Source organism: Hibiscus syriacus, unplaced genomic scaffold (assembly GCF_006381635.1).
Source record: "Hibiscus syriacus cultivar Baekdansim isolate YM2019G1 unplaced genomic scaffold, ASM638163v2 tig00117056_pilon, whole genome shotgun sequence".
Lineage (NCBI taxonomy): Eukaryota > Viridiplantae > Streptophyta > Magnoliopsida > Malvales > Malvaceae > Hibiscus > Hibiscus syriacus.
Window position 1 is genome coordinate 4,354,434 of NW_024063539.1, and position 23,457 is coordinate 4,377,890.

At 35.8% G+C, this 23,457-nt stretch overlaps 4 protein-coding genes and 1 pseudogene across 7 annotated transcripts; 1 reads left to right on the forward strand and 4 right to left on the reverse strand.

The window, feature by feature from the left end:
- Nucleotides 1-2,039: 2,039 nt before the first annotated feature.
- LOC120197871 (respiratory burst oxidase homolog protein D-like) lies at nucleotides 2,040-5,677 on the reverse strand. 2 transcript variants are annotated; one of them, XM_039199269.1, is made up of 11 exons: nucleotides 5,095-5,677; nucleotides 4,839-4,998; nucleotides 4,706-4,754; nucleotides 4,508-4,621; nucleotides 3,611-4,423; nucleotides 3,419-3,514; nucleotides 3,199-3,314; nucleotides 3,000-3,102; nucleotides 2,853-2,914; nucleotides 2,250-2,779; nucleotides 2,040-2,154 (listed from the first exon to the last, which is right to left on the reverse strand). In XM_039199269.1, exons 1-11 carry the CDS (start codon nucleotides 5,675-5,677, stop codon nucleotides 2,045-2,047), a joined length of 2,736 nt encoding a protein of 911 aa, XP_039055200.1. In that variant the 3' UTR covers nucleotides 2,040-2,044. The 2 variants fall into 2 exon arrangements, with proteins under 2 accessions (XP_039055200.1, XP_039055199.1); XM_039199268.1 differs by having other exon boundaries at nucleotides 2,850-2,914.
- A 2,373-nt stretch (nucleotides 5,678-8,050) lies between these two features.
- On the reverse strand, nucleotides 8,051-12,002 carry LOC120198342 (annotated as a pseudogene).
- Nucleotides 12,003-12,921: 919 nt separating this feature from the next.
- On the reverse strand, nucleotides 12,922-14,990 carry LOC120198340. 2 transcript variants are annotated; one of them, XM_039199677.1, is made up of 6 exons: nucleotides 14,689-14,990; nucleotides 14,503-14,610; nucleotides 14,267-14,397; nucleotides 13,941-14,041; nucleotides 13,309-13,368; nucleotides 12,922-13,175 (listed from the first exon to the last, which is right to left on the reverse strand). In XM_039199677.1, the coding sequence occupies exons 1-6, from the start codon at nucleotides 14,936-14,938 to the stop codon at nucleotides 13,091-13,093; spliced, it is 735 nt and encodes a 244-aa protein (XP_039055608.1). In that variant the 5' UTR covers nucleotides 14,939-14,990; the 3' UTR covers nucleotides 12,922-13,090. The 2 variants fall into 2 exon arrangements, with proteins under 2 accessions (XP_039055608.1, XP_039055609.1); XM_039199678.1 differs by having other exon boundaries at nucleotides 14,267-14,394; nucleotides 14,689-14,987.
- A 232-nt stretch (nucleotides 14,991-15,222) lies between these two features.
- On the forward strand, nucleotides 15,223-16,276 carry LOC120198341 (50S ribosomal protein L27-like). 2 transcript variants are annotated; one of them, XM_039199679.1, is made up of 4 exons: nucleotides 15,223-15,341; nucleotides 15,498-15,607; nucleotides 15,703-15,827; nucleotides 15,913-16,276. In XM_039199679.1, exons 2-4 carry the CDS (start codon nucleotides 15,523-15,525, stop codon nucleotides 16,144-16,146), a joined length of 444 nt encoding a protein of 147 aa, XP_039055610.1. In that variant the 5' UTR covers nucleotides 15,223-15,341; nucleotides 15,498-15,522; the 3' UTR covers nucleotides 16,147-16,276. The 2 variants fall into 2 exon arrangements, with proteins under 2 accessions (XP_039055610.1, XP_039055611.1); XM_039199680.1 differs by having other exon boundaries at nucleotides 15,234-15,335; nucleotides 15,521-15,607.
- Nucleotides 16,277-16,600: 324 nt separating this feature from the next.
- Nucleotides 16,601-20,817, reverse strand: LOC120198339 (probable LRR receptor-like serine/threonine-protein kinase At2g16250). Its single transcript, XM_039199676.1, has 5 exons — nucleotides 20,656-20,817; nucleotides 18,510-20,449; nucleotides 18,175-18,303; nucleotides 17,759-17,787; nucleotides 16,601-17,423 (listed from the first exon to the last, which is right to left on the reverse strand). The coding sequence occupies exons 2-5, from the start codon at nucleotides 20,384-20,386 to the stop codon at nucleotides 16,825-16,827; spliced, it is 2,634 nt and encodes an 877-aa protein (XP_039055607.1). The 5' UTR covers nucleotides 20,387-20,449; nucleotides 20,656-20,817; the 3' UTR covers nucleotides 16,601-16,824.
- Between the last annotated feature and the right edge of the window lie 2,640 nt (nucleotides 20,818-23,457).

Genomic DNA, 23,457 nt, shown 5'->3' on the forward strand with positions numbered 1-23,457 from the left:
TAATCTCTTCAAGTCGTCGACATGTATACTCGGCTTCGACTTTGCCAGCTCAGGAAAAACCCGATATAACCATGATGAGCGGGTGATATGACTAGTGTACCGTCCTACATCATCGTGTCCGAAGCGTAGACCGGTGATTAAGCAAAACTCCTCCCGCCCAAAACAAGTATACGCCGATGCCGGAGGAAAATGAAACCATATCTCTTCATCACTACGTTGTACCCCCTCGGGTAGATCGTTAGTCATGATCTGAAGAAACAAATGTGTCAACATAGCATCTCCACCCGGATGTTTTACTTTCAGCCATGGCCCGAAGCAAGTATCCTCAAACAATTTTCTTTGTAGAGGTGTAAGCGTCGATGCAATTTTAGTGGCTATGCTTAATTTATTCCTTAAGGTCAATTAAGCTGAAAAAAATTTCTACAAAAACAATAAACATACCAAGTTAGATATACCAAAAACTATAAATTATACATTACAAACAGACATGATATTAAACAGTGAAAACAAAGCCAAATATGTTTCAAACTAGCACGGTATTCACCCAAGTCATTATTCCATCATAGTTCACAAAATGCATCAGATAACATTCCAGAAGTAAGCACTTATATAAACATTTAAAAGGACAACATATAGGTTTAGTGCATGTTCAAGGACAACATAAAGAGTAGTAGTTTATTCTTGAAACTTAAATTAGCAACACTGTGAAGTTAGTATTTGTCTTTGTTTTTTGGTTGAAGTAATACAATTCATTCAAGTTTCAATTTGGCGAATAAAAGAAGTTTCTGAAACTTAAATTCGCAACGCGAAAATGAAAATCGCGTTGTGAATTTGGTATTGCGATTTAGGGTTTCTTCAACAAAAAGACAAAACAAAAAGACAAAACAAAGATAAATACTAACTTCATAGGGTTAAAGACTAAACAGTTTAGCAGTATTGACAGCAACCGAATGAATTTAGCAATCTTAGTGAAATGGTTAATCTAATAATAATACAAAAATTTCAAAATAAAAATAAGAGATTAAAAAAACTAACCCTCGGTTGTTGATTTTCCATTTCTGACCGTGAATGGTTGTGAGGGTTGATCTGAGAGATGGAGATAGACGGATTTCGTCGGAAATGGGGATGGATTTCGTCGGAAATGGGGACGGATCGTCGGAGATGGGGACGGATGTCACCGTAGAGAGTGAGAGATGGAGATGAGACTGAGTTGTGCTTTAGGGTTTTAGGTTAGAGATGATTTGCGATAATACTGTTTACATTTGTGTTGCGAAATTAATATTGTGTTTCGCGTAAAAACATTTGACTTTCGCATTGCGAATTTGACTTTCGCGTTGAGAATTTGACTATCGCGCAACGCGAATTTGGAAAATCGCAATGCGATTTACATATTTGCGTTGCGAAATTGGAAACTGGGTTGCGAAATTGGAATTCGCGTTGCGAATTTATTGGTCATTTTGGTAAATCAAAAAAAAAAATTGGTTAAATTTATATATTATAAGGCATTTTTGATCGCTGAGGTTATTTTCTCATTCTAAAATGGTGGCCGGTTTATATATGAAATTCTTTTGGTGTAAGAAAGGCCAAGTCCGCTAGGTGCGATAGAGACTGATTATATAAATACCTTTGTGGACAACGTCATTAGATGTGTTTAATTCAATTTGACTGAATTAATTTTTTAATTATTTACCATCATCATTATGTGAATATATTATTGTTCGAATATATGAAATCAAAAGAACAAATCACCTTAAACTAATTTAATCACTCAATGAGTTCAATTCAATATGATTAAGTTTAGTTTGATTAATATCACTGTTAATATAACACACAATAATATATGAAATCAAATATATTTAATATTATTTAATTTTATGAGAAATATTTTCTGACTCATTTTGCTTACATCGATGCAATTTCTTTATTTATTGAAACTGTATACAATGCAAAAAATAGAAGCAGAAAGAATTTTAAAATTTAAATCCTATAAAATTAATATATGTATAAATTCAATTAGAATCAACTTTGGATTTTCTGGTTTTTGTTAAAAGTTCTCTTTATGAAATTCGAACTTGGTGGATGTCTTGTGCGAAAAATCCAAAGCTAAACGCCTTAGCTCCTTGGTCAGTGCTGGTGCCCCACAGTAGAAAACTCCTGCACCGTTGAATTCATCCATGGAGCAGGTAAATAAATAATCATTAAACTAATGGCTAAGTCAGGGGCTTCTTGAAAAATGAAAGAGTACACACCAATTCTCGCGTCTGGATGATGAAGAGCGATCTTCTTGTAAACTTGACGCCAATCAGGTTTCGCAAAGTGCGATTTGACTCGAGTTCCCGAGACGACATCGACGCCGTTCTTGGCATGGTGAAGCGATTGAAGCATGGCGATGAGAGCCGATCGAGCGTCTCCTTCTTCGTACACACTGGTGCAATAGTTGTGGAGCTCGATCACCTTCTTTTCGTCCATCTCGGCAACTTCGTTCATTATACCTTTGAACCACTCGAACGAGCCTTGCTCCCTTGTCACCCAATAGAAGTAGGCTTTTCTCGTCTTGAACCCTTTGTTGGTCTTGTTGGTTTTATTTTTGTAACTCCCGTTCTCCATTGCGGATCCCGGAATCGAATCCTCTTTCACTTTCATGTTGTTGATGATGTCTTTTACAATGCTGATCATTGGCGTGGCACCGATTCCGAGCCCCACGAGGAGGAGCACATCGTACTTCATGTAGTCTTGTGCTGGTGCTCCGTATGGACCATCTATCAAAATCTTGGGAAAACTGTTCATCAATCAATGCAAAGAAATCAATAAACATGCCATATCAGGGAAGTTTATTTTGAAGTGGACACTACCAAGTGTTGGCTCCTTCGGCCCTGAGCAATCCGCTCTTCCCTGAAGCTGGAGGTTGACAGACCTGTTTAATATCCAATTTGAAGCTAAAATCGATTAGCCGAGCTCAAGTTTAAGCTTCGACGAAAAGCAAGTATACATCAGCGAACCTGAGAGAAAACAGTTTTGAGCTGCCTAGTCCAATCACCTAGAGTTCTAATATGAATGCTAAGGTAGGCGTCTCCTGGTGCTGAAGTGATCGAGAATGGATGCCTGCAATTACGAGTTGGTTTCAGTTACACTTACTAGAAGCAAAGCTCGATTATAAGGACGAGAGCTATCTACCGAGGACGGAAAAATCTGCGTTACCACTCAAATGGAGAGACTGCAGAACAGTTGACAAACATATATTGCCCACTTTTGTATTTGAATCCTTGGGGCTTTGACATGTGCAGTGACAGTACATTTCCAGGATAAACAGCGACCTTCCGTGTTTGATAAGAAACCAAAAAACTCAGTATGCTTCAAAGATATGTGAAGATTTTTACTGCAACCGAATGAAATGTAAGATACTTGAAATATATCAGACCTTGAGAATTTTAACATCCTTGATACTCGATCTTAAAGCTCGGATCAACCTTTCGCATGCGTAAAGAGTAATTGGTACTGCTAGATACATCCATGTCTGCAATTAAGTTACGGAGAACGACTTACTGTCAATGACATTGAACTAATGGTACATATTCAAACAGGGGAATCGAAATGGGACGAAGAAACATACTGTTTTCTGATACCATTTATCGGTGAGGTAGAGGTAAATGCCATGAACTATGAGGAGAACATAAACAATAACGAAAAGATGATGCGAGTACCAAAACGTGTTGAATCCGGTGAGCTTCTTAAGGAACTTGGGAAGGTTGAGCTTGTTGCGTCTGAACCAAGGAGTGGCTAATGTGAAGGTTATGGCCATTAACACCACCATTATAATGCCTGTCACACCTTCCACTCCCCTCACAAACCACCAGTAGTTTTCGGGTTGCTTCTCTCCAAAGAAAGGTTCCATAGGCCCATATTCTTCTTCGGTTGCATGGAGAAGCCGGGGGAAATCGCAGGTCAAATGCGCACCGCCGTGTAGGATCACCCCGACAGTGATCCCGACCGCAATAACCTTGTGGAAATTCAGGTTGTCATCGAAAGGAACCACAATGTCCAACTTAGTCTCGTTCCGAAGCCAAGTGATGGTGTTCCGGCACATCGGTAGCAATATTAAAGCCATGTTGAACTTAAGAGTCTCGGCACCACGTTTCGCGATGCAAACACAGTAGCCCATCACATCAAACACGGCCTTATTCTGGTACTGCACGAACTTATAAGCGAACAAACCGCTGACGATGCCTAGCCACAACATCATAACCCAGACCCTTTGCCAGTTATCCGTTAAGAAATACTTAACCTTCTGATACAACCGCTTTAACGGATTGTGCTCTTGAGTAGGTTTAAGTTTCTGGCTTAACATTTGACTCAAAACACGACTGTCACCAATCCTGACAGATTGATTTGGAGCTTGTAATAAAAGAGTTTCCAGATTGTAAATCTGTTCAATGCCAAAAAAAAAAAAAAACTATTAGGAAACAAAGAAACAACATTGTACAAAACGAAAGACAAAGATCTTGTTTACCATGATGTATCCAACATTATCAGGATCCAATTCTTCCATGATCAAAGCTGCATATTCTTCAGCCTGTTTCTGAATATTAGCAAGTTTGTTTGCAGAAGCACTGATACTGATAATCTACAATATAAAAAAAATATATTATTTGACAATTTTATTCATTTGTACCTGGTCAAATCATGTGAATTAATTCCTAGTTCTTACCTCCTTGACTTCTTCTTCAGTGATTCTTCCATCAGCATCTTTGTCCACCCTTTCATGATAATCAAACACTAAAATTAAAAAGATAAAATTTTCTTTGGATTGATCAAATTCTGTCTGAAAAAAAGAACTTTACATGTCAAAGAAAGTTTGGAGTCTAGAGTCGAAGCTTTCGCTAGAAATCTGATCCCAAAACCGTTTGAGCTGTATTTTATGAATCGAGCTTCCGTTTACATTATGTCGTCGAGCTAGTGCTTCAAACAGGTCACTAGCGAATTCTTTAGATTGGTTCATCCCTGTGTTAAATCACAGAGAGGAAAAAATTCGTAATGGAAATCGACAAAAAGAAACTTCACCCTTGTTGTTTGATTTCTGGATCATGAAAGACGTACCAATGCATTCAGCGAATTGGGAACGATGGAGAAGGCCATTAGTCGAGGAAGTTAAATCATCGAACCGTTTCAAGACAGCAGACCATCCATTTGCGGACGCTTCTGTTTTGGCAGTGATGAACTTGAGTCCCTTCAATGCATGAGCTGCTGCGGATTTCGACCGATTCAATCTCCTGTCCGAAGATCGTCTCGAGACCGCGCGTTTCAATTCCTGAGAAACGTGTTTGATTCGAGTCGATGTGCGGGTTCTCTTAGCTAGCAACGCTAACTCGGGGTCTTCATTTACACCGCCGGCGGCACCGTGAACGCTGTGAACAACCACGGAATCGTCGCGGATATCCAGGGTGATTTCCACAAACTCGTCGTCGTCTTCCTCAACCACAGCGGCGTCGGTGGAGTTGAGCTTGGCCATGGTGATTTCAGGTGGGAGATTGAATCTTGCACTCTTTATAGAACCTTTTTTGTTTGAAACATAACCACCATTTATACTCAATGGTCCACTAAACTCTGACCTTTCGCTTGTTATACTTTCAGTATCCGAACTGTTCTCCAAATAAGCTCCTCTCAGCTCATTGTTCCTCATTTTTGTTCCCTTTTCTCAGTTGAAGATTCCAAGAGAAAATTAAAACAAAGCTTAAAGTGGGATTGTCATAAAAAATTTCATAGAAAACAAGGCTTTAAAATTGGTTCCTTCACCTTTAAATTGACCGAGTAAAAGTGCATAAAAGGGAAGTTGAGTTGAGAAAACAAATGAGCTTGCTTTATATACAAGCAGCTAACAGCCCGAGTCAAAAACTGAGAAACTTACAGGGAGCAATGTTAATGGGGGCTGGTCAAACCATTAATTTATTTCGGATAAAATAATCAAATAGTCCCCGGCTTTAGAGTATTATTCTTATTAAATCCCCTACGAAAAAGTTATATAAAATAATCTCCGACTGAAAAAATAATAACCCCCTCTTCTCTCTTTCTTTTGTCTTATCATTTTAGTTTTTTTCCTAAAAATATCCAAACTCATCAAATCTCAAATCAAAACCTAAACATAAGATCTCATTTCTCAATAACAATTTAATCTGGGGTTTGCGTTAAATCAACAACTAATCAGTAAGAAATTAACTGCCTACAAATCAAGCAATTATAACAAGATGATAAACCTGCAAAAAGAAAAAGAAGCTTGGGGATGTCAAATAAAAAAAAGTGTATGAAAAATAGAAAGAAAAAAAGAAACTGTTGTGAAGCAGTCTGGAGGTGTAGTTTAAAGCAGAAATTGGCGGTTCGAGCAGGCGTATGGTAAAGTTGGAGCATAGTTCGATCTTTTTCTTTAATTAAATTAGATTAAATTTAATTTGATATGAAATTAATTCTATTTATTGGCGTGAATGTTTAGCAGTGAAGAATATTGATGAAAGGTTCAAGAACTAAAATCAATTTAAAATTTGACTAAATTTATTATCATGTTAACATTATTAAGAATTATATCATCACTAGTAAATGTTTTAACTAAAAATGATTAACTTTTTTATGTTTTAAAACCGGAAATTTTAACAATAAAAATTAAAGATTATTTATATTTTATCTATTTATCTTTAAATAAACTATGTATTCAGTCACTTATATTTTTACAATTATGTTTTAATCATTCAATTATTTTTTTATAACGTTGCGTTTTAATTACCAGACATTGAAAAATTAACGTTGACGTCGACGTGCCTACATAAGGTAATATTACGTCATCATTGAAAAAATGACTATGTTAGTAATTTTATTTAATTTTTAACGACAAATTATCAAAACGAAATAAAAATATAACGTTAAGTATTATTTTTTAAAAAAAAATTGAATAATCAAAACAAACTTACGAGAATAAATGGACGACTAAATATATAGTTTACTCTTTATCTTTTTATATGAAAGTTTTCAATTTTTTTTCTTTTGTTTCGAAACAGGAAAAATCTAATTCAACGGGGAAGCTTCTGTTGGATATTGTAAAACTAATTAATAATTAAAGTAATGTAATGTAATGGGATTTACGTACAATGATGTCTATTTCCCTACAAATTTGACCCAATTTTTTGATTGAATCTTGAGTTTGAATTGATTAAGGTTGTGATGCACAAACAATTACATTACTTTATTTTTAATTGATAAAAATCTTATATTTAATACAAACTATATCGAAATATCATAAATGTCAGATATTTAAATCTCCTTCGTAATACGACATTCTTCGGGAAAAATATTATTTTTTAAAATATGATTCAAATAAAAATATTATCTTGATAACCATGTAATAAAAAAAGGATATTTTAATGGATTTAAATTTAACAAAAGAATGGTAACGGTGATAACAATTAGACTCGAATTTTTAAATCACATAGATAAATGTACTAAATTTCAAATATATAGAAAGTATAAGAACTTAAAACATATTTAAACCAATATTTTTAGTACATGTTATTTAAACCTAATAAATAATAGTTAACTTTAAATTCACTCGAATCAATCAACTTTAAAATGTTTGATCAATAATAATACAATTTTTTTTCTTTTAAAAATTTGAAACCTATTAAATAGTAATTTATTTTAAATTCACTCGAATTAATAACCTTTAAAATGTTTCAACAATAATGATATCTACAAAATTACAATTTGATCCTAAAAATTATGTTTTAAAAATCAGTGAAATTGTTACTAGTGTTTTTAGGTCAAATGCATTTGCACTTAAAAAATATTAAGGTTTGAGAAGGTAAACGTGACAAAATGTTATACTACTGAAAATTCTAAACTAGGTACCAGATCCAACGTGAAATATATTTACTGATAATGACAGTCAAAATTCTAACTAGGAACCATGAAAACTATCATTTAAATTAGATATTCTATCCATATTATAGCCTAAACAAAACTGTTCAGATGCAAAAGAAGAAGAAGAAAAAAAGGTTTTCTGTGTCTGCTGATAAGAATGGATATATTTCCTCGTACCAGTGCAAATCCGCAATGTGCTCATCGCTTTGACTTGCGATGTCGCTCTTTTCTGTACCGAGACTGATCCGGATCGAATCCACCTTCGTCAGCTCCATAGACAGCCCATGATGGAGTGGGAGCCATATAATCCTCACTGTTGAAAGGTCTTCCTGAAGCCACCTGCACCATTGGCAAAAAAAAAAGGTTTCAAACAAAAAATGTTTATGCTCCAGAGACTCTTCCAATAATGAAATTGATGCTCGTCACTAACCAGGTCATGAAACTTTTCATAGTCTATCCATGTATGCCACTGGCCATTCACAGCATGAATGTGCATGTTCACAAGCAACCTCATACTCCACTTTTCAGAGCCAATGCCTACGAGAAACCCCTCACATCAGAATGCCATGGCACATTCTCCATTGCCAACTTTGATATTGCAGAACTGTGAGAATTATCAACACAGCTAAGCAAAGGCCAGGTGGTGTTGCAAATAAAAGTAATACTACAAAGAACAGTGCAACTGATAAACTTACAATCCACAATATGTTATGCCTTTGATTTCAACAAAATCAGGCTTCCCAATGCTAAAGAGTTTAAAATAAGCGTCTACATCTTCTGCATTCCATCCTTTCACAAGTGTCAATCGGTATACAGTTCGTTGGTGTTTCTCATCGAGAGCTTTCAAGGAATCCTGAATAACAGATGTCACCAATAACTAATAAGAATATGGGAACTGCAGGCCACCGAAAGAAAAGCCCTCTAAAATGCCTGGAATTATGTAAAGTGCTACATAGTACAAGCTGCCACAAAAATGAAGCAGTTCATTCTTACAAAATCACTAACAAGTTTGGGAAATTTAACATTGCTGTTAAGTAGTCATCATTTCAGAATAATGCAAACAGAAAGCTTTTCAAATTAAGGTATCTTGAAGCAGGAGCTTTAGTTATTTTATATTATTTTTTTACTTCAGTAATATTTATTAATAATAAGACATAATGGGCAGTCAGTCAACATGTAAGATATCAGTAGGGTTCCAATCTAGGCCTAGGATTATTACTTATCTTTAAGGTTTAAATCTAGGGCTCAGATTACAACTTTATTAGTAACCCTACTACCCTAGTATAAATATGCAGTAAAATATTTACAGCCACAACTTTACCATTATCCTTGAATTATTAGAGAGAAACTAAAGGTTTCATAAAACCCTATATTTTCTTGGGTTCCATCATCTTACTCATTTTTCAGTCATAACTCTGCGGTTTTACTGCTGATTTTCACATAAACCACATCAAATCTACCAATATGTTATTCATAGCACGGTAAGGGCAGCTATATAGCTTTCAGATCAAGATTTCAATACTCCCCATGTACCCTGCTAGTCTCTAGATTCAAGAACTTTTATGCCTGGCATTTTTCTGCTTTATCTCTCTTCTCCGACAATCATTTCTATTTGTCTAAAGAAATTCAATTTTATTTCTTTCTTAATGTTTTAGCTCAATATTTAACTTTTCAAGAATAAAACACTCACAATGAATCTTTCCCAGAAGTCCCCAAAGAGTGGTCTATCAATTGCTTTCAAGCTATCCTTTGTTGCAGCATCCACACTCACATATAACTGCATGAATAGAAGACATTGGCTAGGTTAATCAAGAACAGAAGAATCTTTTGAGATCCATATTTAAGATAAATCCACACCAACAGACCTGGGTTATGGGCTTCAGCGTTTTGATTTTTTCAGGGACCTGTGCATTAGTAACTAGAAATGTAGAGATTCACCTTCGATGCAGCTCATCCACAAGCACATTAATTTCTGGATACATAATTGGTTCACCAACAAGTGATAAGGCACAGTGCTGAGGTGATAAGCCTTCCATCAATTTCTCTTGTGTAACCACTGATACAGTAGAGAGAGTAAAACCCTGAAACAGTAGAGTGATAATGCAATGAAAGATCTTTGTTGCAACTGTGTCTCTAAGAATCTAACTTGTAATACCAATAATATTCAGAGCATTGTATATGTACCAAATATTACTTGTTACTGGAATGATTAAGACACAAATAAGGTGCATTGACTGTAGCAGAACTTAGTAGAAGAAAACGTTTAACCACAGGAAACCCCTTGTGAAGGGAAAATATAATTAAAACAACTATATGATAATTACCAGGAACTCCTTTCATTTGCTTAATCATTTTTGTATGAAGTCTATGGCAGTATTGACAATTTCTAAGGGATCATCCATCTTCCACTGCCAACTCTTTCCTACCGGATTCCTATGACGCCTCCAGCAGAACACACATTTATTGGCACATGCCAAACTAGGTGTAGCCTCCATGCATCTGTCAAATTCAGAAGTGAAACAAATTTCAATCTCAGATCAATGGCTGCAACCAAGAAGCATAGGGACAAAAAAACATAGTAGAACGTACCAAGTAAATAATATAATGAGGTTTCACAGCTACAAACTACATAAAAGAATCAAACTCAATGTAGACAGAAGTACATGAGATAAACTAACAGCCAATTATAGACTAAGATGATTGTATATTTCCTGGTTTCTACCTCTTCAGTTAGTTGAGGGTGCAAAAGGAAAAATGATATTTCTGTAAGTATAAACATGACATTGGTTTCTCCTCGTCAAATAGTCATGGGTCACCAAAAAAAAAGGGGGCAAGAGATTTATGTGATGAAAAGAGTAACTAAATCTAAAAGATTAATAAATATGCAAGTAAAGGGCGGTAAAACCATATCAGTCATACAACACTGAAAATACAATAAACTACATATTCATCAAAGGCATAATAGGCGCATAAGAAAGCTCCAATCACCTATGACTCTCTATTCCATAAAATGAGTTATTGTAGCAACCTCCTCGTCCTCAAAGTTGAGACTTGGTCCATCTACAGATTTTCACACTACTGTGTGAACCAATAATCTTATATCCCTGTAAATTCCCACCAGTTAAACAATGTCAATTAGACCATAAACTTCAATGGAAGATTAAGATCAAGCAATTACCATAATGAAATGCCTTCATCAACAAAAGATTCGTATCCACTGAAACAAAGTTACCTGTTTCTCTAAGTTGGCCCTGATAACTGGAGTCACCATCTCTCTTTTCCCATCCAATTTCCCATTAGTTTCAGCCACATTAACCGATTTCTTTCCGATGGCCCTTTACCTGCTATATCTTCAAGATCAACAATGTCTTCCCCTCCTCCGCCATCATCACTTTCAAGGCTTTCAACATCACTCTCATAAACAATGTCATTGTCATTCTCCTTTTGACACCACTCTTCAAAGATGCTCTCCAATGCACCTCCATCTACGTCACCTTCCCCAACTGGCACCATCTCCGTCGCTCCCAACCCTCTTAACCTCTTTCCCAAATCCCTCGCCACCGCATTGAACGTGTCTCCATATACCCGGCTACCGACTTCAAAGACAGCAAATTTACAATCGGAGAATAACAAACTCCCGGCGCGAAAGTCAGTGCTGATTTCGGCGAGCTAATTGACGAAGAATTTCGAGTTCTGAGGAGGATTTCCATCTTCCCAGGTGGAATCAATGATAATAATTAGCGATTCCTTAGGTAGATCCTCGGGTTCATAATTTTGGGGATCGACGAGCTCAAAAGGAATGTTATTGGAGGACAAGGCTTTAAGCAAGCGTTGGGCTAGGGCTTTGGATGTTCCTGTTTGGGTAATGAAGAAAAGCTTACCTTTTCTACGGTTAGAGTCTAAAGGGAGTTGTTTGAGGGGTTTTAGGCGGCGGCGGGATTTGTAGAGGAAGTAAAAGGTGACGGCGGAGAGGAGAGCCAGAAGTGTTAGGCGTGTCGAGAGTGAGGACGGGGCCATCTTTGGGGTTTATTATTCCCTTATTTTCCGTCCGTATTTTTGGCGGGTTTTAGAGGAAGTGGGCGTCTAGAGGCGCTCGTCGTGGTGGTGAAATGGGGAAAGCTTGTTTACGAACTTGCAGAGAGACAAATATTATTGTTGATAAAATTTACAAATGAGCACTCATATTGTAAAATATTTACGTTTTAATCATTAATGTTTGAAAATTTATGATGATATTAACTATATTAATTTATCATATCACAGTTATTCAGTCGTTAAATTCCATTAAAAATATCACGATAAGTTGACGTGATATGTTAAATCATTAATATTTGTGAATTTAAGGAGTGATCCCAGTGGTATATGGTGATATATTTTCTCTGGATAACATAAGGAGGAGTAACTTAATTTTGAGTGTGCATAAATCTATCTATATTTGAAATCGAACACATATATTATCTTATAATTATATAAAATTTTAAAAAATTCATTAATATTAGTTGATATTAGCATAGAAAACTCATTAAACTATATTGAAATGATTTTTTCTATCATTGAAATTTTAAAGTTACAAAATAATCATTAACCTATCAAGTTATTATATATGTCATTTAAATTTATCAAACAAGTATAAAATGATCATTAAAACTTGTCAAAATTTTATAAAATAATCCTTAAGTTTATAAAAAAAATTATAACTTGTAATGACCATTTTGTATTAATTCAATAAGTTCAATGATCATTCTATAACTTTCAAAAATTCAGTGACCAAAAAGGACCATTTCAACATATTTTAGTGACCATTTGGGTACTTAATCCATTTTGAAAACCCTAACTAGCATTTTTTACCACTTTTATGCTCACCAAAAGAATATTTGTTTTTCTTCTGCATCCTACTTGCCAACTTCATGCAATTCTCTTCAAAAAGGGATTAAACATTTTCTAATCCTAAGGCCATTGTAAAAGACATGAATTTGGAGAATTTGCTCATACCATTAGATTTCTAGCAAAGAAACGGTACACAAATGCTGGAACAACGAAACAAACACATGAGAAATTTGAACAAAATTTACATATGGATTTTTTTACAGTTTTCCATTCTTCACCAGTTCCGAAGTACGAAAGCTTCTGCAAAATCTCCGAGCATACCATGATGCCATAAATCTACGGTTACTAAGGGGAGCCCCCATTGTCATACTACGAGGCAGTCCTTCACCCCCTGCTCAAATTTGTCGAGAGAAGTTAAGGTACTCTTGAGTGCATCTGCAACCCTTTGTCTGTGGAAAGAAAGAAATAATCCACAAATTTTAATGCTTATGCAAAAGTTGTCACTGAAAGGAGCCAACTCTGTTTTGTATTATTAGAAATGAACTCAATCTGCATGGTTTACACTGGGTTGTAAAAGCATACCTATTGGAAGCAACTTGGATATCACTTTCGTTTGCCAAACTATTAAGTGAGGTAAATGAGCTGCCAAGAAAAAAAAATAACAATAAACATTAACAGAGTAAACAAATTACGATGGCAATAAAATCGAATAGCACTCGGCAGGAAAACACATGAAGGTGTAATTCTGAATCCGACAGGCATTGGGTCTTAGGGTGACCCAAGGAAAACGAGAAAAAAAATGATTTGAAATTATCTGGATATCAATGTTCTAACAAACACCAGAAAAGCAAAACAGGCTACAATGGATACAGAGAAAGAAACTATTTTGCCAAAATATTAAGGTCAACAAGCTGTTGGAGAAATGACAATAAGCACATAAAAAAACTATGCAGCTTGACAGGAATATACATGAAGGGATAATTCTGAATCCGACAGGCATTGGTATCTTAGGGAGGCCAGAGGAAAATGAACCAAAGTGCTATAAAATAATATTGACATCGAGTTCTACCAACAAACACCCTAAAAGCAAAACATGCTGCAATGTATGCAGATAAAGAAACTCTGTCGCCATTTCCTTCAATAGTTATAGCAAATCAACAGGCAGAATTGAAACTAAAAGTTACTCGGATATTTTACATTTTTCACATTTCTACCTTATAAGCTCATCTAGCATAGCTTCGGCTTCCAGCTTAACAGGATTCTTCTTCTCAAGCAAAGAAGAAGCATTCTTCACAATCAAACGGAATGTGCAAACCTGTGGGTTATAACCAAAATTACTTGGGAATTCATTTCCACCTCTTTGATTTTGTTCCGACTTCAAATTTAGTGAATAAAAATACAAAGACGACAATATCCATGTATTGACTTTGGTGTAATAAAAAGCTTAAAAAGTACTCATTTAGAATCAATGGCTGCATAAAAAACTAAATGAAATGGCTGCATAAAAAATTTCGATTTCATTCTAAGGACAAGAACAAACCTCGACTCCGGTGTTGGCTTGAAATGCAACGAAGGAATTCCTTTCTTGTACAACACAATCCCTGGCGGCAGATTTCAAGAGCTTTTGAACTTCCTCTAAATCCTTACTCGAATTAGTTGATTCATTGTCTACCATTCACAAAAGTATCAAAATAACCAAACTTAATCAAAGTAACACAACAAACAGATTCACATAATTACAGGAGAAAAGAGAACATAAATAGAAACGTAATGTACTGAGCAAAAGATAAGCAGAGCGAAGGCTTTCTCGAGAAGCATCGATTGGAGCCAATAGAAACTTCGAAGACTTCCTCTTTTGCTCTTTAAGCCAATCCTTTGGTCCTGCTGCGAATAGCAACAAACACTCAAATAGCAGTAAATAAAAGAAGAAGAAATCAATAAACAAAATAAAGTGATGCTCACAAATTCCAATGGAGAAAGCAGAAGCTTCAGATGGTTGGAAGAGGGAAGGAAAGAGAGAGACTAAGGAGATAAAATCAACGTCTCTACGAGAGAATTGGAGTTGATTTTGAAGATGACGTTGCAGTTTCTGTCGAATCTCTTGGTTGGGGTTGACGGTGACGTTATGATTTGAAAGGGGAGAGATTGACGGGAGACCCGCGACGGTGGACATGGAGGCGCTACAGATAAGGCGGAGCACAGGTGGCGACATGAGTTCTGCAATAAGCACTTGCAAGTGAACGAACGATTTTAACGGCCTTCACAACCCATGAATGGATTAAAATTGAAAGATTTTGGCTAAAGCGTTAAAGAGCACTCCGACTATTAAAAAAAGAGTAAATTACATTAGATACCACTAAAGTTTAGGTATTATATCCTTTTTATAACTGAACTTTAAACCTCTTCAATTATAGCATTAATCTTTTCATTTTTTTAGTTTTGAAAAACCAACCACGTTGAGGGCACGTGCTTTAGAATAAAACGAGATACTACTCCAAGAACGAAGCTTTTGTAGACTGTAGATTGGGAAGTAAAACCCTAGAAAAAGATCAAAGAATAACCTAATCCCTCGACTGATCAATTAGACGATCCAATCGTTTCACATTTCGATACAGGTACAACCCTTTATATGTATTGAAAGAATCCCTAATTTTCTCTCACTATTCTCTTTGATCAATTTACGGTTGTATGTTCTTAAATGGCTCCACAATTTAATTTCTGTCTACTTATTAACATTTGATAAAATCAAATTTATTTGATATTTATACCAGGTGTATTTGATTGCAAATATTAGATATGTTTAACATTGCAAAAAAGTTCTGCAAAAGGGTAAGCGTGAAGGAGCTTGTTACCAGCGCTCCTGTGTACGGCACAATTGCGGGTATTCTTCATTGAAATAAGTTGTTTTGTATTTTTAGTATTTATTTAATTTTTTGAGCTAATTTCATGGAATTATTTCTCCTTTTTTTGGGTTAGACGAGTCTTCTTCTGGCTTAAGTTTGATGCTTAAGAGGTGGGCTAGTAAGAAGACTGCTGGATCAACAAAGAACGGAAGAGACTCGAAACCAAAGAATCTTGGGGTGAAGAAGTTCGGCGGCGAGGTCAGTGGATGATCCAGATTCAAATGCTTCCATGTTAACATTAGTAGATACGAATATGATATGATTATTGACATTATTGTGGCAGAGGGTGATTCCCGGGAACATTATAGTTCGCCAACGAGGAACCCGATTCCATCCCGGAAACTATGTCGGGATTGGGAAAGATCATACTCTCTATGCCCTCAAGGAAGGTTGTGTGAAATTCGAGACACATAAGCTTAGTGGGCGCAAATGGGTACATATTGAGCCTAAGGAAGGACATGTCCTTCACCCTCTTTATGCAACTGCTGGTCCAGGAGAGCTAAAGACGGCCACATAAGAGTTGCTCCATAGTTGTTTGTTTAAGCAATCAAGTTTGCGATTTCCATGGTGATCTTGGATATTCAACTACCAATCGTATCCGAGGATTTTGGGAGATACAAATTAAAAGAACCATGAGGTTTGCTCCCTAGTGTTTTGTTTACCACATAGTTCTTGTTTCAGTTTCTTCTTTGTTATTCATCTCTTTATAATGATTAACCTTTCAATGGAGTGGAGCTATTGAGATGCAAGTGGTTTCTGTTGCAAATTTACTGGGTTGCCCAATGTTTGAATCACTAGATTTGGAGTCCTCTATGGAAAAATACATTTTAATGTGTTTCTTGATTGCTACTAACAAAATGTAAACTTAATAATGCTGCAAGGGGACCTAACATTTTACAATTTTACACTCTACATGTTCAGAAAAGTGAGAAATTTCCAATTACAATGAAAATTTTATGCTTGCTGTAACATTTGACTGCTTTTGAGTTTTGAAAATTTGAAAGAATCTTGCTGGATACAATAGGGACTCTCGATCTTTTCTTCATGTCTTAGATTGGATCGCCTTCTGGCCAGTAGCTTCCCTTTGAAATAGCTTTAGAGCTCAAAGGGTGCACAATTAGAGAAAAACTGTTGGGATACAATGATTGAGCAGGCACTCAAAACAGTTGGGATTAACAGCTAACACTCTTTTCAGTTAGTTCTCATCTAAAGATTCGGTGTCTTGCGTTTCTGGTTCGGGGAAAACTTCATTTGACAACCTTTTATGTGACGGCGAGTGTTCAATTCCCTCACTGCAATGAGAACCTACTCTACCTGACTGCCAAAAACCACTAAAACCCTCTCTGTTTTGGTGGCCTGGAATGGTTGCACTCTCCGATGAGCTCTGTCGCCAACTACCAAAGAAGGCAGAACCCCAAGATCGCCTAGATGATGTTGTTCGTAGCCTCCCAGAGCTGAAACTCTCATCCCTTACTACTTTCGAAGGGTTTTCCAATGCTTTGAGAATATGTTTCATCGAGGGTCTTTTAGAAGGCTTCGGGTTAAGGCATGACCTTGCTACAATTGCCATGGCCCATACCTCCTCTAATAGATCTTCATCTACTATCAAAGATGGATCCATGATCTTAGTCACCAATTCCTTTTCATATATACTGATGCAAGGCAAGGTTTGCTCAAACCACTCCTTTGTAGATGAATCTTCTGCTTTACCAATACCAGGCTTGCCTGTTAGGAGCTCGAGTAACACCTTCCCGAAACAGTACACGTCATAAGCACAATTAGTCGATGAAGAGCCTGTCCATTTTCAAACACATATATATAAGAATTATTTTCTTTCCAACATGCAGCTGAAAGAAGAAAAAAAACTACTGCTGTATCTCCTTTATAATTCAGAGATAATTCGTTGTTTCATGAGCAAACTGACCAGACTTAACATGTAAATACTTTATATAGTCAAGTGAAGCAATTCAAGCAAGAACATCAATTCTAGCCCTTAGGATAAGAATGGCAAATCAATGAAGTGAATACTCACAGATTAGTAACCTACTGCTATTAAGCTTAACATGTTAACCAACGGTAACATATAGAAATTAAAGATGTTAACAACCATGTGATCGAATTTTACGCACCTGAACCCGAATTGCCAGAATCGGAGGTCCTACACGACACAGAAAGAAAAATTATACTATAACGGGAAAGATGTATACAATTAACAGAAAATGGAACTTTACAAACACATTATCAATGAATGGTTCCAATAATCTACAAACATGTGTTAAACCCTTTTCATCCAATCTATTTCATTACTCCAATGACCTTGGAAAGAATTTAAGTTTAGCATATAGTTTACAAAATTTACGTATAAGAACATTCGCAATATCAATGTATCTCAATTCTACTTGATTTTAATTCACCAAGTCATATCCCTTCATTCAAATTAACTATGTTGAAAGTAGTTTGCATAGCAATATGATACCGAACGCTTTCGTTGTAAGACAAAAGGCCAAGCAACCAATTTACTACAAGTGACTTATAAAATACTTACTGTGGTTTCCAGAGCAATCGTCTGAGAACATTTTGGTGTGTATCTCCTTCCTGGACACGAACTTCACTCAAGCTTCCGAGTCTCACTTCGAATTTATCATCAAGAAGAATACTGCTTGCTTGAATATCACTTCAACCCCCAAAAGAAACATAGCAAACAAGTGAGGCTATTGAAAAGGAAATCATAAAGGTTGTGAAAAGCTACACAAACAATATGAACAACTTAAAATGGAGAAAAAGGCAACATGAGTAGCTCCAGTAGCAGAAAGCATTGATTATTAACTATCATTACACTGAAAAGAGAATAAAAGTAGTGAAAAGCATGTTCCGGTATACCTGTGAACAAGGGAAGGGTTACATTCATGGTGCAAGTGGAATAGGCCTTCAGCAGCTCCAGTAGCTATTTTTAACCTTGTAATCCAATCCAGTGATTGTAAGGTATCATCATCCGAATCGGTAGCCCTGTAAAAGGAATTGGCTAAATCTCCATTCGGCATATATTTGTATACCAAAAGCTTGTCAGTTTCATGTTCCAAGCAGCGCCCCAAGAGCGGAACAAATCTGGGGTGAGAAAGCTTTCTAAATAAATCCAATTCCATCATGTAAGATTCTTTCTTGAAAGAACTCAAATTGGCCCTTTTGATGACCACTTGGACTCCACCTTCCAAGATGCCGCGAAATAGGTCGCCTGAGTGACCTTGCTTAATAAGATTCGTCTCGTGAAAATTATTAGTTGCCAGGAGCAATTGCTCATATGTAAATGGATCTCCAGAACCAGCTAAGTTTGTAGCATCTTTTGGAAGTTGAGGATTATCTCCTTCTGGAACAGGCCCAATATCCGCACTCCCACTTTGATTTCCGATGCCTTTATTACGTCTCAAGATGCGTACAATCACCAGAACCAAAATTACAATGAAACCAAGTCCGCTGATTACTCCAGCCAAGATGAATATCAATCTCTTCCTGCTCTTTGAACTAGATTCTGGAGGAGGTGGTGTTGCTCGGTCCGGTGCTCCAAAATTATCAAAACTTAGACCTCTTTCACTGTAAAACAGTCTACAGTCCTCCAAACTCCTTTGTTTCACAGCCTGAAGGCAATTGTTGTCGACACTAGCATTCCTTTCGATGCCATGAACACCATTACCTTGAAAATAGTTGCTAGAGAGATCAATGAACTTGAACATCCCAAGTGAAAAATTCAAAGCTCCATAAAAGAAATTGTTCGACAGATTGTACACGGCAGCCGAGGCAACACTAGAATTAGAATGGAGGACCGTAAAAGGACCTGTAAATTTGTTGCTTGATACATCAAGGGACTGTAACTTAGGCATTGACCAAATTGCACCACTAAGATCACCATAAAGCTTATTCCTATTCAAATCCACAACTTGCAACTCAACAAGATTTGACAACAAATCAATCGGCAGATGTCCCTCGAGCTCATTACCCTCCATTATCATCTTCCTTAATCTCCTTAACATCTTTAATTCCTCAGGCATCGAACCATACAAAGAATTCTTACTAAGATCAAGCTCAACCAACCTTGAAAGATTACCAAACTGAATAGGAATTGAACCAGAAAGATTATTATCTGAAACATTAAAAACTTGAAGACCTTGTAAAGAGCCTAAACTAGGTGGAATTGACCCAGATAAGTAATTCGAAGCAAGTTGAAGACTTTCAATGTTTCCTAAAGACCTAAAGCTTGAAGGAATTGAACCAGTGAGCGAATTAATAGAAAGATCAAGAATTTTCAATTTCCTTAACTGTCCCAATGTAGCAGGAATTGAACCAGCAAGATTACATGACCGGAGATCAAGAACCTCGAGATTAGCCAACCGGCTTCCGAACCAATCCGGTATTGGCCCGGGAAGTGGGAACCCGGAAGCATTAAAGGAAACTAACCGAGTCAAATTAACCAAAGAATCAACACTGAATTTGGGATTGAGCCGTCCAACTCTGGTTCTTCTTAAACCGGAAACAGTGATGTTCAAGACGGAGTGGTTTCGACATTCGACACCGAGCCACGACGAGCAAGGGTCGGCCTTGATGGGCCAATCTCTGCCTCGGAGACCTAGAGATGCGCGGAGATCCAGCATTGCCCGCCGTTCGATTGGAGAACTTAGCCGAACTTTCTGAGCTACCGCGCACTGGATCAAGAACAAGATTACAGCTAACAAGAAGATTGATACCGCACTTCTTTGAGCTTCCATTGATAATGTGAAGCTGATTTTGATGGACTTCAATGAAGGCCAAGTCTCTGACTCATCTTCTTCCTAAAAAAAAAAAAATATTTACAATAATATAAAAAGTACAACGAAAAAAATCTGTTAGTTTTTTATGTTTGACCATTACCATTACAATCAAAGAGCTCTCTCTCTTTCACTAATCTGTACACTTTAACGTTCATAAAACAAAGTTCATTTATTTATTTATTTGTAAAAAATAATAATATTTTTTCTTGGTCTTCGTAAATTCTTACCACAAATCACGAGCTTTGATTCTGCATTCGACGTTGCTCCTTGGTTACCGCCGATCCGGAATTTATTAATATTTTAAACCGATAAAAGAAAATTGAACTCAACCTCATGTATGGAATGGAATCCAAATGAACACCAAACAAAACAACAACAACAACAAAACGCAAGATTTACGACGCTAATATTGCGATTTAAGCTTCAAACCCAAAAAGAATTCCTGTTTGTTTCCAGAGAAAAAATGGAAACGACTGATGGCACGGGGCTTTAAGGGAAGGAGGGGACAAGTGACATTAATGAGATGAAAGAAGAAAAATAGGGAAAGTGTTCGTTTGCCCAACCGCCGGGCTTTTCTGTCAATACTGTGTTACTTTTCCATCCACCGGAGCTATTCACTAAACCTCTGCCATTTCATCGAACTCGAAAGATTCTAAATCTTTCAACTCAGTTATCATTATTGCTACTGACTCAGTGGAGCCATGGATTTGAAACCCAGAGCCTCTTCAATGGTGATAATGCTGGTTCAATGACTTGGAAACTATTTAAAAACAGGTTCAGTCTTGAACGTGAAAACCCACGCTATTATAAACAAACAAATTTGGAATATATGAACAAAATAATAATATTAATAATAATAAAAGTGAATCCTTTCGTTTTCGCATCATAATCAATCAAAAATAAAGTGGTTTGAGTAGCAAATAGAGGGGGGGATAAGGACAAGTCTTCTTGATCGTGTATTGATCACCATTTACCTGATGTTCTTTTCTTCTAAATGGAATTTATGCATTATTAATGGTCTAATTTCATCAACTATTCTTAATTTTCGGATTTGCATCATTGGAAGTGTATTTTGGTTCATACACTTTTAAAATATCAATAAAAATGTTTAGGATATTAGAAAATTTAGTAAAATTAGTATATCGTTACAAAATTGTTTATTTTAAGGTATATTTTTGTTATCAATATAGAGTGATTATAAAGTAATATATGTTCAAAATACTCTCAAATATTTGATAACAAAAGCTCAAACACTCTTACAGACATGGTGTTTGAATTCGAGACCTCTAAGGATAATAATCATCTATTAACCACTAAAGTCGTTTAGTTCATACTTAAAGTATAGTTAATTAAACGATATAGTATTAATTTAAAGAGTAAATTACTAATTTGATTACTCAACTATTATTTTTTTCACTTTGGTTACTGAATGGTGTTTTTAAAATCATTATTAACATTTAATTTTCTTATTTTTGTCAATGACCGTTTAGATTTTTTTAAAATTAACAGATATAGTAGCATATCATGATACAATAATAGTTTCAATCCCTAAAATTTATATATTCTATTAGTTTGGTCATATTTCGAAATAATTTAATAAAATCAACTTTTAATATTTAAAAGGCATAATTAAAAAAAATCTCTTACGTTTAACTAAATAGTCACTTTGACTCATATTCCTTCTTTTGTAGCATTTAGGTCTAAATGTTTCATTTTGGGGCAAAAAGGTCCTTCCGTGAATGAAAATTGTTAATCAACAAACAATTAACGCTCCAAAATACGAGCATTTTTGCCCTAAAACAAAATATTATGGGCTAAAATGTTTAAAAAAGAAGAAGAAGAATAACTAAATGACTATTTAGTCAAATGTTTTAGACTTTTTATCCTAAAATAAAACATTCGAAGTTAAAATACTTGGAAAAAATATGAACTAAAATAACTATTTAGTTAAACGTTAAGGACATTCCATTTAATGTTATACCTATTTAAAATAAATAAATTTATCGTAAACCCAAGCCTTGATGCCGTCGGCTTCAACCATGGCGTGATGTTATCTTAGTCGCCTCTTTTGATCAATGTAAAAAATAAATAAATTTATCGTGTTTACAAAGTTGAAGCCAAAAAAAACACAAAGGAAGTTAACATAGTACCACCTGCAAAATGAAAAGTTGAGAAGCAACTTTCGATTCCGTCTTCATCCCTGAATTTTTGTGCAGCCCTAAATACTGAAGCAACATTTAGTTTATTGCAGCATCGTTTCAGGACTCTTGTTATTATGGCTCCACAATATTCATTGACCTTTCCTCAGTTGCCTCCGTCCACTGTCCACTTCGTGTTTACTCATCCATCGGCCCCTACCCTTCCTTCAACTCTCTCACATCTCTTTGTTCTTCCCGTTCTGTTATCGGTATAGAAATTTTATGGAAGTTCTCATTTTTCGTTAATAAACTTTTATAACATAATTTGATTTTTGTTTATTATTTTCTGTCACTGTCACATTTCCTTAAATAAAATCATTAAGGTGAGTTTTGGTTTGTTGTTATGCAACTTGAATGGCTACATATCCATTTGCCAAGGTGATCGATGGGAAAGCAATGGTAAAGCAAATAAGAGAAGAAAGATAAGTGTTGAAGTATCAAAACCGTAGGAAACAACTAGATTTGTTCAATGATTAGCAGTTATTCTAGTTGGGATACGAAGGATTATGTTACTTACGTGCGAATCAAGAAGAAAGCTTGTGAATTTATAGGGATTAATTCCTTTTAAGTGCATTTTATTTGATGATGCTTTTGAGGAATAAATTTTCGTTAACCGGAGAAGGTGTCAAAGACAACACCGGACAATAACCTAAGACGGCGGTAATAGCAAGGCTAGAGTTTCGGTTAGAGAATGATTAAACTATTAGAATTTTTAAAAATGGAGGGTTAAATTTATTGAATTAATTTAAATTATATTTCTTTGATGTATATCAACATTTACTCTTCATTTCGGTGACTATTCAACTTGAAAATTAAATTAAAAATATAATT

Excerpts from the sequence above, each read along its gene's own strand:
- LOC120197871 (XM_039199268.1), bottom strand. The coding sequence starts at position 5,677 with ATGAGGAACAATGAGCTGAGAGGAGCTTATTTGGAGAACAGTTCGGAT. Across the intron at positions 4,755-4,838 it reads CTCCAAACTTTCTTTGACAT|GGTGGACAAAGATGCTGATG; the intron begins GTAAAGTTCTTT and ends TTATCATGAAAG. Across the intron at positions 2,915-2,999 it reads TCAAAACTGTTTTCTCTCAG|GTCTGTCAACCTCCAGCTTC; the intron begins GTTCGCTGATGT and ends GATATTAAACAG.
- LOC120198341 (XM_039199679.1), top strand. The coding sequence starts at position 15,523 with ATGTTTAACATTGCAAAAAAGTTCTGCAAAAGGGTAAGCGTGAAGGAG. Across the intron at positions 15,608-15,702 it reads TGTGTACGGCACAATTGCGG|ACGAGTCTTCTTCTGGCTTA; the intron begins GTATTCTTCATT and ends TTTTTGGGTTAG. Across the intron at positions 15,828-15,912 it reads TGAAGAAGTTCGGCGGCGAG|AGGGTGATTCCCGGGAACAT; the intron begins GTCAGTGGATGA and ends TTATTGTGGCAG.
- LOC120198339 (XM_039199676.1), bottom strand. The coding sequence starts at position 20,386 with ATGGAAGCTCAAAGAAGTGCGGTATCAATCTTCTTGTTAGCTGTAATC. Across the intron at positions 17,788-18,174 it reads CGATTGCTCTGGAAACCACA|GACCTCCGATTCTGGCAATT; the intron begins GTAAGTATTTTA and ends TGTGTCGTGTAG. Across the intron at positions 17,424-17,758 it reads TTCTGGCAATTCGGGTTCAG|GCTCTTCATCGACTAATTGT; the intron begins GTGCGTAAAATT and ends GAAAATGGACAG.
- LOC120198340 (XM_039199677.1), bottom strand. The coding sequence starts at position 14,938 with ATGTCGCCACCTGTGCTCCGCCTTATCTGTAGCGCCTCCATGTCCACC. Across the intron at positions 14,611-14,688 it reads TGCTTTCTCCATTGGAATTT|CAGGACCAAAGGATTGGCTT; the intron begins GTGAGCATCACT and ends TGCTATTCGCAG. Across the intron at positions 13,369-13,940 it reads ATGCTAGATGAGCTTATAAG|CTCATTTACCTCACTTAATA; the intron begins GTAGAAATGTGA and ends TTTTCTTGGCAG.